At 40.0% G+C, this 12210-nt stretch overlaps 1 protein-coding gene across 1 annotated transcript; it reads right to left on the bottom strand.

Moving 5' to 3' along the window:
- Nucleotides 1-7331: 7331 nt before the first annotated feature.
- Nucleotides 7332-11063, bottom strand: LOC106394546 (receptor-like protein 6). Its single transcript, XM_013835116.3, has 2 exons — nucleotides 7696-11063; nucleotides 7332-7605 (listed from the first exon to the last, which is right to left on the bottom strand). The coding sequence occupies exon 1, from the start codon at nucleotides 10944-10946 to the stop codon at nucleotides 7704-7706; it is 3243 nt and encodes a 1080-aa protein (XP_013690570.2). The 5' UTR covers nucleotides 10947-11063; the 3' UTR covers nucleotides 7332-7605; nucleotides 7696-7703.
- Nucleotides 11064-12210: the final 1147 nt, after the last annotated feature.

The following is a 12210-nucleotide window of genomic DNA, read 5'->3' as shown; positions in this document are numbered from 1 at the left end:
GTTTCCATAACAACGACCATTTACGACGAAACTCTTTCCTCGTAAATTTACATGGTGTTTACAACGCAGTTACGAGGAGACCAAATTTCGTCGTACACCCCATGTAAATTTAAGAGGAAACAGTTTCGTCGTAAAATCCATGTAAGTTTACGACGAAAGTACGTGGAATGAGAAATACGTCGTAATCGTTACATCGACATTACAACGAAACATGTTACCGTTATATTTAGGTGAAAACGTGTATTCAATGTGCTTTAACTTACCTAATTTCGTCGTAAAGTCGTTGTAAATATTATGTTAAAACCATGTAAAATTCATGTAAAAGATTCCTTGTAAAATCGTTGTTATATTTCAACTACCCAACTCGAAAATTTCTCTATATATATGTTATTTCCCACAACTCTCTTCCTCACAACACACAAACGGAAAAAAAAATCCAAAAAAAAATTCAGAAAAAAATAGATTTCAAAAAAAAATCTAAGAAAAAAATGGCCGGTGGCGGTAGTATTTACGAGTTACGGAGTTGGATGTATTTGCACAAAAATTCCGACGGGAGGGTGACGAACGCATTTCTGAGCGGGCTAGAGACATTCATGCACCAGGCGGGCTGCACACCGATCACGCAGGAAAGCGGTAAGATGTTCTGCCCCTGTCGGAAATGCAAGAATTCAAAATTTGCACGTACTGAAACTGTATGGAAGCATTTAGTAAACAGAGGATTTACACCACAGTACTACATTTGGTATCAACATGGAGAGGGTTATGGGGGAAATGAAGCTAGTAGTAGTAATAATAATTTTGAGGATGCTCATCATAGTGAAGAACCGAATCATTTGCATAATGAATATAATTATCATCAAGATCAGGAGCAGATGGTAGATCATGATAGGGTTCAAGATATGATTAGTGATGCATTTTTAGAAACAACTACAACAATAGCTGATGGAACTGGAAATGTAGAAGAACCTAATTTGGATGCAAAAAGGTTTTATGAAATGCTAGATGCTGCAAATCAACCAATCTACACTGGTTGTAGAGAAGGTCTCTCTAAATTGTCTCTAGCAGCTAGGATGATGAATATTAAAACGGATCATAATTTACCTGAGAATTGCATGGATGCATGGGCGGAGTTGTTTAAAGAGTATTTGCCAGAAGACAACGTGTCTGCTGAATCTTATTATGAGATTCAGAAATTGGTTTATAGTCTTGGGTTGCCTTCGGAGATGATTGATGTTTGCATCGACAACTGCATGATCTACTGGAAAGAAGATGACAAGTTAGAAGAGTGTCGATTCTGCAAAAAACCACGATTCAAACCGCAAGGCCGTGGGAGGAATAGGGTACCGTACCAAAGGATGTGGTACCTACCAATTACAGACAGATTGAAAAGATTATATCAATCTGAGAGGACTGCTGCGTCGATGAGGTGGCATGCGGAACATGTCCAGAGAGATGGTGAGGTTGCACATCCATCAGACGCAAGAGCGTGGAAACATTTCAACAAGGTACACGCAGATTTTGCTACAAATATTCGGAATGTCTATCTTGGGTTATGCACCGATGGATTTAGTCCATTTGGAATGTCTGGTAGACAATATTCTTTGTGGCCAGTCATTCTTACGCCGTACAATTTACCGCCGGATATGTGCATGGAACAAGAATTTCTATTTTTGACCATATTAATCCCTGGGCCGAAGCATCCAAAACGGTCTCTTGATGTTTTTCTTCAACCGTTGATAGAAGAGCTAAAGCAATTGTGGTCAGAAGGGGTGAGGACGTACGATTGTTCCTTGAAAAACAATTTTACGATGCGAGCAGTTCTGCTGTGGACGATAAGTGATTTCCTGCTTATGGGATGTTGTCTGGCTGGACAACACATGGAAGATTATCTTGTCCATATTGTCTTGGATCGACGGATGCTTTTCAACTGAAGAATGGTAGGAAGAGTTGTTGGTTTGATTGTCATCGTCGCTTTCTTCCACTTGCCCATCCGTACAGAAGAAATAAGACATTGTTTCGGCACAAAAAAATTGTCAGAGACAGTCCTCCTCCATATCTCACCGGCCAGCAGATCGAAGCAGACATTGATTATTACGGAGCTCAGGAAACAGTTAAGGTTGGAGGAAATTGGCATGTTCCTGGAAATATGCCTGATGGGTATGGTGTCTCTCACAATTGGCATAAGAAGAGTATATTTTGGGAGCTACCCTATTGGAAGGATCTTCTCTTACGCCACAATCTGGATGTCATGCATATTGAGAAGAACTTTTTTGAGAACATCATGAATACATTACTTAACGTCCCTGGGAAGACAAAAGATAACAAAAAGTCAAGGATGGACTTATCTGATATTTGCTCAAGAAGTGAGTTACATATCAAGAGCAATGGAAATGTTCCTGTTCCCATCTTCCGGTTGTCATCAGAAGCCAAAACAACCTTGTTTGACTGGGTTGCATCAGAAGTTATGTTTCCTGATGGTTATGTGTCTAATCTGTCAAGATGTGTTGAACGGGGTCAAAAGTTCTCCGGAATGAAGAGTCATGATTGTCATGTGTTTATGCAACGACTACTTCCATTTGCTTTTGCCGAGCTCCTTCCAGCAAATGTCCATCAAGCACTTGCAGGTAATTATAATTTTATAATATATATATACATACATATATATGTTATGAAATGTTATTAATTTGATTACTTTTGCAATATACAGCCATCGGAGCATTTTTCAGAGATCTTAGCACACGTACGTTCAAGGAAGAAGTCATCGAACAACTTCATCAGAACATTCCGATCATATTGTGCAACCTGGAGAAGATATTTCCTCCTTCATTTTTTGACGTCATGGAGCATCTAGTTGTCCACCTACCGTATGAAGCATTGCTTCGTGGACCTTTCACAACGGATGGATGTATCCGTATGAGCGACAGATGAAACATTTGAAGGGAAAAGCAAGAAATCTTGCAAAGGTGGAAGGTTCAATAGTTGCGGGGAGTTTGTCAGCGGAAACATCTAACTTCACATCATACTACTTTGCTCCAACTGTTCGTACGAGAAAAAGAGTTCCTAGAAGATATGATGATGGTGGAGTACCGACATCATATCCAATTGATAGTGTTCCTGACATTTTTTGCGAAATTGGACGGTTTGGTGGGAAAACGAAAGAAGTATGGTGGTCATGTGAAGAGGATAAACATAATGCCCACACTTATATTCCGCTCAACTGTGTGGATGCAGTGAGCCGTTACTTTGAAAGGTAAATATATGTGAATGTTAATTATATGAATTGAAGTTAATTATGTATGACTTGATTATTTATTTAATTTGCAGCATGTTTGTATCTCAAGTTGAAGAAGCAATACCAGGAATATCTGCAACTGATTTGGACGCACGTAAAGATAAGCACTTTGTCAAGTGGTTAAAATCACAGGTACGTAATATATCTCATACATTGATTAATTAAGTAAGTGTTTTGATACTTCAATATTAATTAAGAATATCTGCTTTTTGCAGGTTGATTATGACGATCCTTATTATCCCGTATGGTTTAACGAATTGGTTCAAGGGCCAGTTGCAAAGATCACCACATCACCTATGTATTTCACACGAGGATTTACCTTTCACACATACGAGTATGGGAGACATCGGGCAACGACTAACTACGGAATATGTGTGAAAGGTGAAACAGACTTTTACGGGATCTTGCAGGAGATTATTGAAGTGGAATTTCCGGGGTTATTGAAGCTAAAATGCATCCTCTTCAAATGTGAATGGTTCGATCCTGTTGTGAACCGAGGAATTCGGTATAACAAATTTGGTGTCGTGGATGTCAATTTTGGAAGAAGATACAACAAATTTGAGCCTTTAATTTTAGCTTCACAAGCCAAGCAAGTTAGCTTCCTTCCATATCCTCGGCTTCGAACTTCCGGGATAAACTGGTTAGCTGCTATCAAAATTACACCTCGTGGACGCATTGTCGCTAGAGAAGAACCGCCCTTGGAAGAAGAAGACGCTATCAATGAAGTTGAGGTACCAGAACAACCAACTGATGAAATCCTTTTGATCGACCCGCAAAACTTTCAATATGAAGATATTCCCAAAGATACGACAAATGAAGCACGTGAAGACGAGTTCGAGAGAAGCGACGATGATGATTGTAATGATAGTGATGAGAACGAAAAAGATTTAGAGTGATGTAATATTGATGAGAACGAAAACGATTTAGAGTGACGTAATATATGTAACAAATGTTGTATTTCTCTATTGTAACGTATTTTCAAAGAAATATTGTTTTTTTACCATCTTAATGTATGTGTAACAAATGTTGTTTTATATAATATGTATTTCTTTAGTTTTTAAAAATTTATTTGGAGTTTTAGGGTTTTAGAGTTTAAGTTGGAGAAAGAGCAAGAAGTAGTAGAGAAGAAGATATGATGTTAGATGATATGTGACTTTGGGGTTTAGGGATTTCATTATCGGTGTTTAGGGTTAAGCGTTGTAAAATCGTCGTAAATGGTTAACTCTATTCCACGTAATTTCGCCGTAAATAAAAAAAGACGGGCATGGTAACTTCGTCGTAAATGGAAAAACGTGGGCCTGGTAACTTCTTCGTAAACGGAAAAGCCTGGTAAATCGTTTCGACGTAATTTCGTCGTAAACCGAAAAACGCGGGCCTGGTAACTTCGTCGTAAATGGAAAAACACGGGCCTGGTAACTTCGTCGTAATATTACGTCGCGTTTACGATGAAACGTTTTCTATATATTGAGACGCCGAGAACGAGGCTGCCTCGTTCATTCCTCCCAAACTCCTTCGCTCTCCCTCTAAGGTACACTCCCTTTCCTCTACTATTTTTTTTTTAAGTTATTTTAGGTGATTAATTAGTTAGGTAATTAGTTTAGGTGATTAGTTAGGTAATTAGTTTAGGTGATTAGTTAGATTACGGAATACTATAGTTTAGGTGATTAGTTAGGTAACGGAATAATTTTTTAATTATGTCGTCGTAATTGATTAAATTTATTTTAATTTTTTTTAGATGGCTCCTAGAAGGAAACCAGCAGCACCTACTTATGCCCAGTTGTTTGGCGATGGTTCCGGTACATCTTCTTCCGGTCCATCGTCTTCCGATGCAGTTCCAGACTCTCAGACTTCTCAGAGAGTTTTTTCGTGTCCTCCTCTTCCACCGCAGATGCCTCCACCTCCTCCTCCAGCGGCTGCACCTCAGCCTGTCCCAGAAGGTGCAATTCATCCGGATTTGCGTGTGCCTTCATATGCTCCATTCGCGAGATATACGGTGGAGGATTTGCTTGCCCAGCCTGGACAGGAGGGTTTGGGTGTTCTAGACCCCGATAGACCCCGAGAAACTTATTGGTAAGTTATCAATTTTTATTACATTAAAATTTAAATTATTTTTATTTTCTAAAGGTTAAATTATTTTTTTTCAGGTTTGGGGCTAACAACCGTGTTAGTCGGAACGTTTCGGCGATGATTAAGGGTTACTACGACGGGGCATATCCAAACTGGAGCAAGACACCAAATCACGTTAAGATCAAGTGGTTTAAATGTTTTGCGGTAAGATTTTAAAATTTAATTTAATTTTCACTTTTAAATATATATATATATTTTTAATATTTATTATTAATTGTAATTTTTTCAAAATTTTGGTGTTTCAGCAAAAGTGGCATTGGTCTTTGGGAATCACCGAGAGGGTGAAGGCGGAATTCGTTGCAAAGGCAAAGATCCGCCTCTGCAACACAGTCTCCGATTGGAAGGACAAGTGGGAGATCTACGGGCATGAGGGAAAGCCCACTGAGCTCACGAAGGATGTGTGGGATGGCCTCATCGCCTATTGGGAGCACCCCTCTTCGATCAAAAAGGCCAATTCGTGCTCGGCTTCTCGAAGGACGAAGGATAAAGATGGTCATTTGCCAATGCTTCACAGAACCGGACAAAAACCTCATGCAGGAGTCCGTCTTGAAGCTGTAAGTTTTGTTTTAAATATATATTTTCAAATATTCAATTAATATAATTTTTAATATTTAATTTATCTTTTTTTTGTAGTTCGACAAGATGGGAGTCTTACCATCTCTGTCTGACCTATTCAAGATGACTCACGCCACATCCGACGGAGTTTTTGTGGATCGTTCATCTGAGAAACTCTTCCAAGCAGTGGCTGCTCGGATTGAAGAACGGGAGACGCAAATAACCCAGGAGTCTCCCGATGGATTACCCGTCACATTGTCCACCGATGAGGCTGACAGAATCTTCGAAGATGTACAACTTAAAATTTTTGTTTACATTATTTTTAATATTTGAACATAATTAACTATATTAATATATGTTTTGATTTTATAGGTGGCTCCTAAAAAGAAGGGACGGATAGTCGGTATAGGATCTGTTAACGAAGTTGCAAGGGCAACTTCGTCATACACTTCGAGACGGGATGAAGAGACTGCTTAGATGAAAGCTCGAATGGATAGCCAGCAGGTTCGTTTAGACTCTCTTGAGGATTTGCTAGACGTGATGACCGTGGAAAACCCGGTTATGCAGAGAATGTTGAGTGAGAGACGAGCCGCTCTTGGGTTGCCAGTATGAGATCCCCAAGAGTCCGATCTAACCCGTCAACAGCCGAGCAACCCCACCGACTACTTCGAGAATATGTAGTTTTTTATATATTTCTATTTGTATTATGAATTTAAATATTATTGTATGACTTTTAAATGCTTTTTTTTTAAATATGTTTTTCATTTTCATATTTCGTTTTAAAATTTAAATTATTTTAAATTCTGAATATTAAATAAATTCAAAATAAATTCAATATATATATTAATAATAAGAATCGATGTAAACTTCATGTAAATTTTTACGAGTGATTAACGTCGAAAGATTTACGAGGGTTTTACATCGAAAGGTTTACGTGTTCTTTACAACGAAAATATTTACGTCTGCTTTACATCGAAAGAGTTACGTGGAGTTTACCACGAAAAGTTACGTCTCGTTTACGACGAAACCTTGCCCTGCGCTTTACGAGGAACTTTTTTTGTCGTAAACATAACAAGTTTTTTTTTGTCGTAAACATAACAAGTCGTTTACGACGAAATCTCCGTCGGACGTTTTACAACGAATATTGCCCTCGTAAAAAAATATGTTTTCTTGTAGTGACAATTTTAATCACGTTAATTTTTAATGTGAGAGCTTAGAAACAGAAAGAAATCATTTCGTAAATAAAAGTGTATATAGATGAATGCCAAGGTGCTTTTCAATTCTGTTAAAGGTTTCATTGACCCCCGAATCGTTTCTTGCATATATTTAGTTAAGGATGAACGCCATGGTTCAAGTGTTCAGTCGAAACTTCTCTCTCAATCAATATATATAATTTAGTTCCATAGTGCAACATCTATATTTTCAACAACATTTATACAGCTTTGAAACAAAATATCACATCTTAATATAAAACAGTAACAAGTAACAAACAATACCACTATTTTGTTTGGTTGGGCCTAACTTGAATTAGACAGAAGCTCGAAACTCGCAATCCCATTTGCCGTTTGACCCTCTTCATCCTCTTCGTCGCCCTTTTTCTCACTTAAGGGTTGTATTGCATAACTTCTCAACTGTAAATTGAAGGGAAAATGTGAATTAATTGCAACAATATCTGAATCTCTGTATGTATGCAGAACATAATCGTGTTCGACCTAACGTACCTCACAAGTCAAAATGACCTAAAGCGTTCTGCTGTGTTCATGAACCATCGAGCCTTTGGTATATTCAAAATGTACTCGATGGTCAGTCCTAGGATGATTCCAGGTGCTAAGCCTATTGCAGCTGCAGTCCAGCTCAGTATTCCTTCATCTTCTTCTTCCTCTGATCCTAGTACTTGTGATTGCTCTTTTCCCACGTTATCTCCGCATTTTTCACTGAGAGGAAGACCACAAAGTCCAAGGTTTCCTTCAAAAGATGAAGCAGATTGCGTTTGAAACTGTGTGCTTTGCGGTATCGGTCCCACGAGCTGGTTGTGGGAAACCGTGATGTTGGAGATACTGGTGAGGCCTCCGAGGGCAGGTGGAATATGGCCTGAAAGCTTGTTATGTGATAAGTCTAGTGACTCAAGCTCAGTCAGATTCGCCAAAGATGAAGGAATGTTTCCAGTGAAAACATTACTTGACAGATTGAGCACAATAAGATCCTTCAGTAGACCAACGGATTCAGGGATCATTCCCTGAAGTTTATTTCCAGAGAAATCAATGGCTGTTAGGAGTGTAAATATCCGTTCAAGTTTCATCTCTACTCCTTTACTTATCAAAACCATTGAATCATGGTAATAGCTTCCACCGTCGCCAATGTAACGAAATCCTTTGAAATCTTTACTTGTTGTCATGTTCCATTCTGCAAAGTAATATGAAGGCAAGTTCCCGGTGAAGTGATTGTTGGCTATGTCAATGATTTGCAGATTGGGATACCCAAAAGAATGACGAGGACGGTATAAGAGTCCTTTGAATCTATTATTGCGGAGGACCATAACTTTTAGTTTAGGCAAAGAACTCAACCAGAATGGAAAAGCGTCGTCGATTTTGTTACTTCCCACATTGAGCACTTCTAGGACCGGACAGTCCTTCAAAGACCTTGGAAGTGTCCCCACAAATCCGTTGTGACTGAGGTCAAGTGAAGTTAACTCGGTAGCATTGGTAAATATTTCTGGAATATTTCCGCTGAGTTGATTGTAACGGAGGTTAAGCACAGAAAGGTATTCATTCAGATTCCTTAAACACCTAGGAATTGAGCCGGTGAAGTTGTTGTTGGATAAATCAAGGACGTTTAGAAACCTATGCCTACATATGGATCGAGGAATCTTTCCTGTAAAGTTGTTCTTGCTGACAAGCATGGCTTCCGTAGTGACTGGCGGGATTACTAACGGTCCTTGGAACGCGTTTGAACTCAGATCTAGCATAAGTATCTCCTGTACTGGGACATCATTTGAGGATCGTTCGAGCCTAGTAAAAGAGTTGCTGGAAAGATTTAGGTTCATCAACCTTGGGAGTTTCCAAATCCATTTTGGTACTCGACCTTTGATATTGTTGTTGGAGAGGTCTAAGTCAGACAAATGTTGTAGGTTTTGTACGAACTCTGGAAACTCCGTGATACCACAGCCCGACAATTGCAACCGATCCAAGTGTGGTGGTAGACTGGAATTTGAGCCCATCTTTGAAGTTGAGACGTGCTGGCCCGATAGATCCAGTTTAGATAGGGACTTGAGATGTGAGAAGAGGATACTCAGATCAACAGTACCGGTGGTGTTCAGATAGCTTAGATCCAGATCCATGAGCTCCTTGAGTTGCGAGAAGATACCAAAATCCACTGACATCCCCGTGTTGAAATAGGAGAGATCAAGTTCCCTAACTCTGACCAGTTTTGATATGGATATTGGGATTGGTCCTCTGAAATGATTATGGCCAAGCAATAACCTTTCTAGTCTAGAGGGTGAAGAGCTATTCCCAAATTCTAAAACATGAGTGAGTTCATTGTCTTTCAAATCAATAAGAGTCAGAGAAGGAATGTTGAAGAGGGCAGAAGAGAGAGTTCCGGTGAAAGTGTTGTGACTTGCCTCAAAAGTCTTCAAATTGGAAAGAACACTTATGTTTGGAGGAAGTGTACCTTTGAAATGATTGTCGGTAAGTGATAAAAATTTCAACCTCGTAAGATTGAGTGGTGGAAGGGGAAAATTACCACCAATCATATTGGAATCTAAACGCAAGCTAGTCAGTTGCTTAAGATTGACAAACGAAGATGGAATTTGGCCATCAAGTCTATTGGAGGAAAGGTCGAGATGAGTGAGATGAAAAAGGTTTCCAATAGAAGAAGGGATCTGCCCACTGAAAAAATTATTTGAAAGTTCGAGAACCAATAGTTTAGAAAGGTTACCAAGTGAAGATGGAATTTTTCCAGAGAAAGCGCTACTCTCAAGTCTCAAATCATTTAGATGTTTGAGGTTGTTGATGGAGTCAGGTAAGTTACCTGAAAAGGATGTGAAAGAGAGGTCCAACAAGACAAGAGAGTTGTTTCCATCAAACTCTGGAAGAGAGCCTTCCATACCTTGATTGTTGTACAAGTTAATGGATTGTATAGTAGGAATCAAAAGAAGATTGCTTGGAAATTTACCAAAAAAGTTGCAGTTATCAAGTGAGAGTGATTTGAGAGAGGATAGGTTTGAGATATTTTGGGGAATTTCTGAAGAAATGTCAACAAGACCTAAGTTAAGTTCATGGAGGTTTGTCAAATTCTGGACAAGTTTGTTAAGAAATGACTCTTCCGATGATAAAGAATTGTAAGAAAGATCAAGAGACATCAACTTGGTCAAATGAAGAAGCTCTGTCGGAATCTGACCGGACAACCAAGAGTTAGAGAGATTGAGTCGTCTTAACTCAAAAAGTATACCGAACTGAGTCGGTATCACAGAAGAGCTAAAATCGTTGTAAGCAAGATTGATGACACGAAGCTTTTGCAGCTTAAAAAGACTGCTTTCGGAACTCAGTTGTCCCTGAAAGCAGCTGCAACTAAGATCTAGCTCGATCACTTCGCCAGACGTGGCCTCACATGTGATACCATCCCAATAACAGCAGTCACTCTGGATAGCCCATGACTCGGTTCTTGGATAAGAAGTAGAAAAATTACACGAGCTGGTAAATTCGCTCTTGAATTTCAGAAGGGCATTCCTCTGCTCAGGAGGACACAGTAACTGCCGTTTAGAAGAGGCAAACGTGTTTAGAAAAATTAAAACGAAGACAAGAAAACAGATTAAACAAGGAAGAAAGCCCATTCTCTGTATAGTTTTGAAGGCAAAGTATTCAAGTAAATAATCTAGTGTAGTGTATATATAACTTATACACGTAAGTGCTTTCGTGTTGCCGTGGATAAAACGTTTATTACTTCCCACGAAATTGTCTTTCTCTACCGACATAGTTTTTTTTCTTCCACTTGTTGTTTTTCTATTTACAAGAAAGTTTGTAAAGTCAATGAAACGAAAAGTCCATCCTATTAAATTCTAACCCAAAACAAACGTGAGCACTGTCTATAATTGGAAAAAAGACAGCAGTCAGCACTCTTGATCAGAAGGATTGAATATCTAACCTAAACTATTTAAAACAATGGTGGAAACCGAAAATATTGGCAAAGTGGGTCACTTTCGAGTTTATAATTCGGGCTTTGGGCCGCGCGGAGTTTTATTTCGGCAAATGGGTCGCGTGTATTTGTGACCCTATGCGACTTGAGAGCAAAAGACGAAACGATCCTTGCTCCAGCTGCAGAATATCGGAGATGCCGCAGCTCTCTCGCACGTGAGAATTTCGGCGACTTTCCCGGTTCCCGAAAAACCCGGGTCATTAACTTCGTCGTCTTACCTGCACTGGGCGGTAAACGACCTTCTGGTAAATTCATTTACTGTGAAAGTCTGAGAGGACTATTCGTCTTTCGACCTAGATCCACCAGTGTTCCCTAGCCTGTCGCAGCCATTGGAGAATCTTCCCCGGCGATAATTAGACCCCAGACGACGCCTGCAGTGATGAAGAAGTCCAAGCTAAGTCAGACAACCGTTCGTCGTCGGGCCAGATCCTCTGGCGAGGAGCTCCCGGAGCGCCCTCCTGCGAAACAGCAACGCTATCCGGGTATGTGTTTCGTCCACCTCTGTTCATGTGGATTCCGTCTTTGCATGTCATCGGACAGATTCTTTAGTAATGATTAGTCGACACCGTTTTGTGTTCGAAGCAATTTATTTGAGTTATCGAAGCCATTTATTTGAGTTATCCATTTTTCTTCTATTTGTAGATTCTGGATCTGAGGACGGCCCCGGTGGTGGTGATTCCTCAGGGGGACAATTCTCTGATGGGGTGCCCTCATCTGTGTTGCCCCGTAGACTGTTCGCATATGGTGCGTACCCGACAAAGTTGCGAGTAAACATCTACTCAAAATCACACGTCATCGGTTCTGTTGCTGCTGCTCTAAAGGGGACGGATGCGATGGACACTTTGATGGCTTCCCAGTTTCGAGGGCTGTTTCATCTTCCCGTTTTACGCTGCCATAACTCTACGAAGCTCATCGGCTGCCTCCTCAGCCGACAGCTCGTTACGGCTCACAGACACGAGTTCTGGTTCACCTTCGGGCCCGATCCACTACGTTTCTCGCTGGATGAATTCCGAGATGTTACAGGTTTGAACTGCGGAGCTTTC

Source organism: Brassica napus, chromosome C7 (genome assembly GCF_020379485.1).
Source record: "Brassica napus cultivar Da-Ae chromosome C7, Da-Ae, whole genome shotgun sequence".
NCBI classification, from domain to species: Eukaryota; Viridiplantae; Streptophyta; class Magnoliopsida; order Brassicales; family Brassicaceae; genus Brassica; species Brassica napus.
The sequence above is the reverse complement of the archived record's forward strand: the minus strand, read 5'-3'. Positions and strand labels throughout refer to the sequence as shown.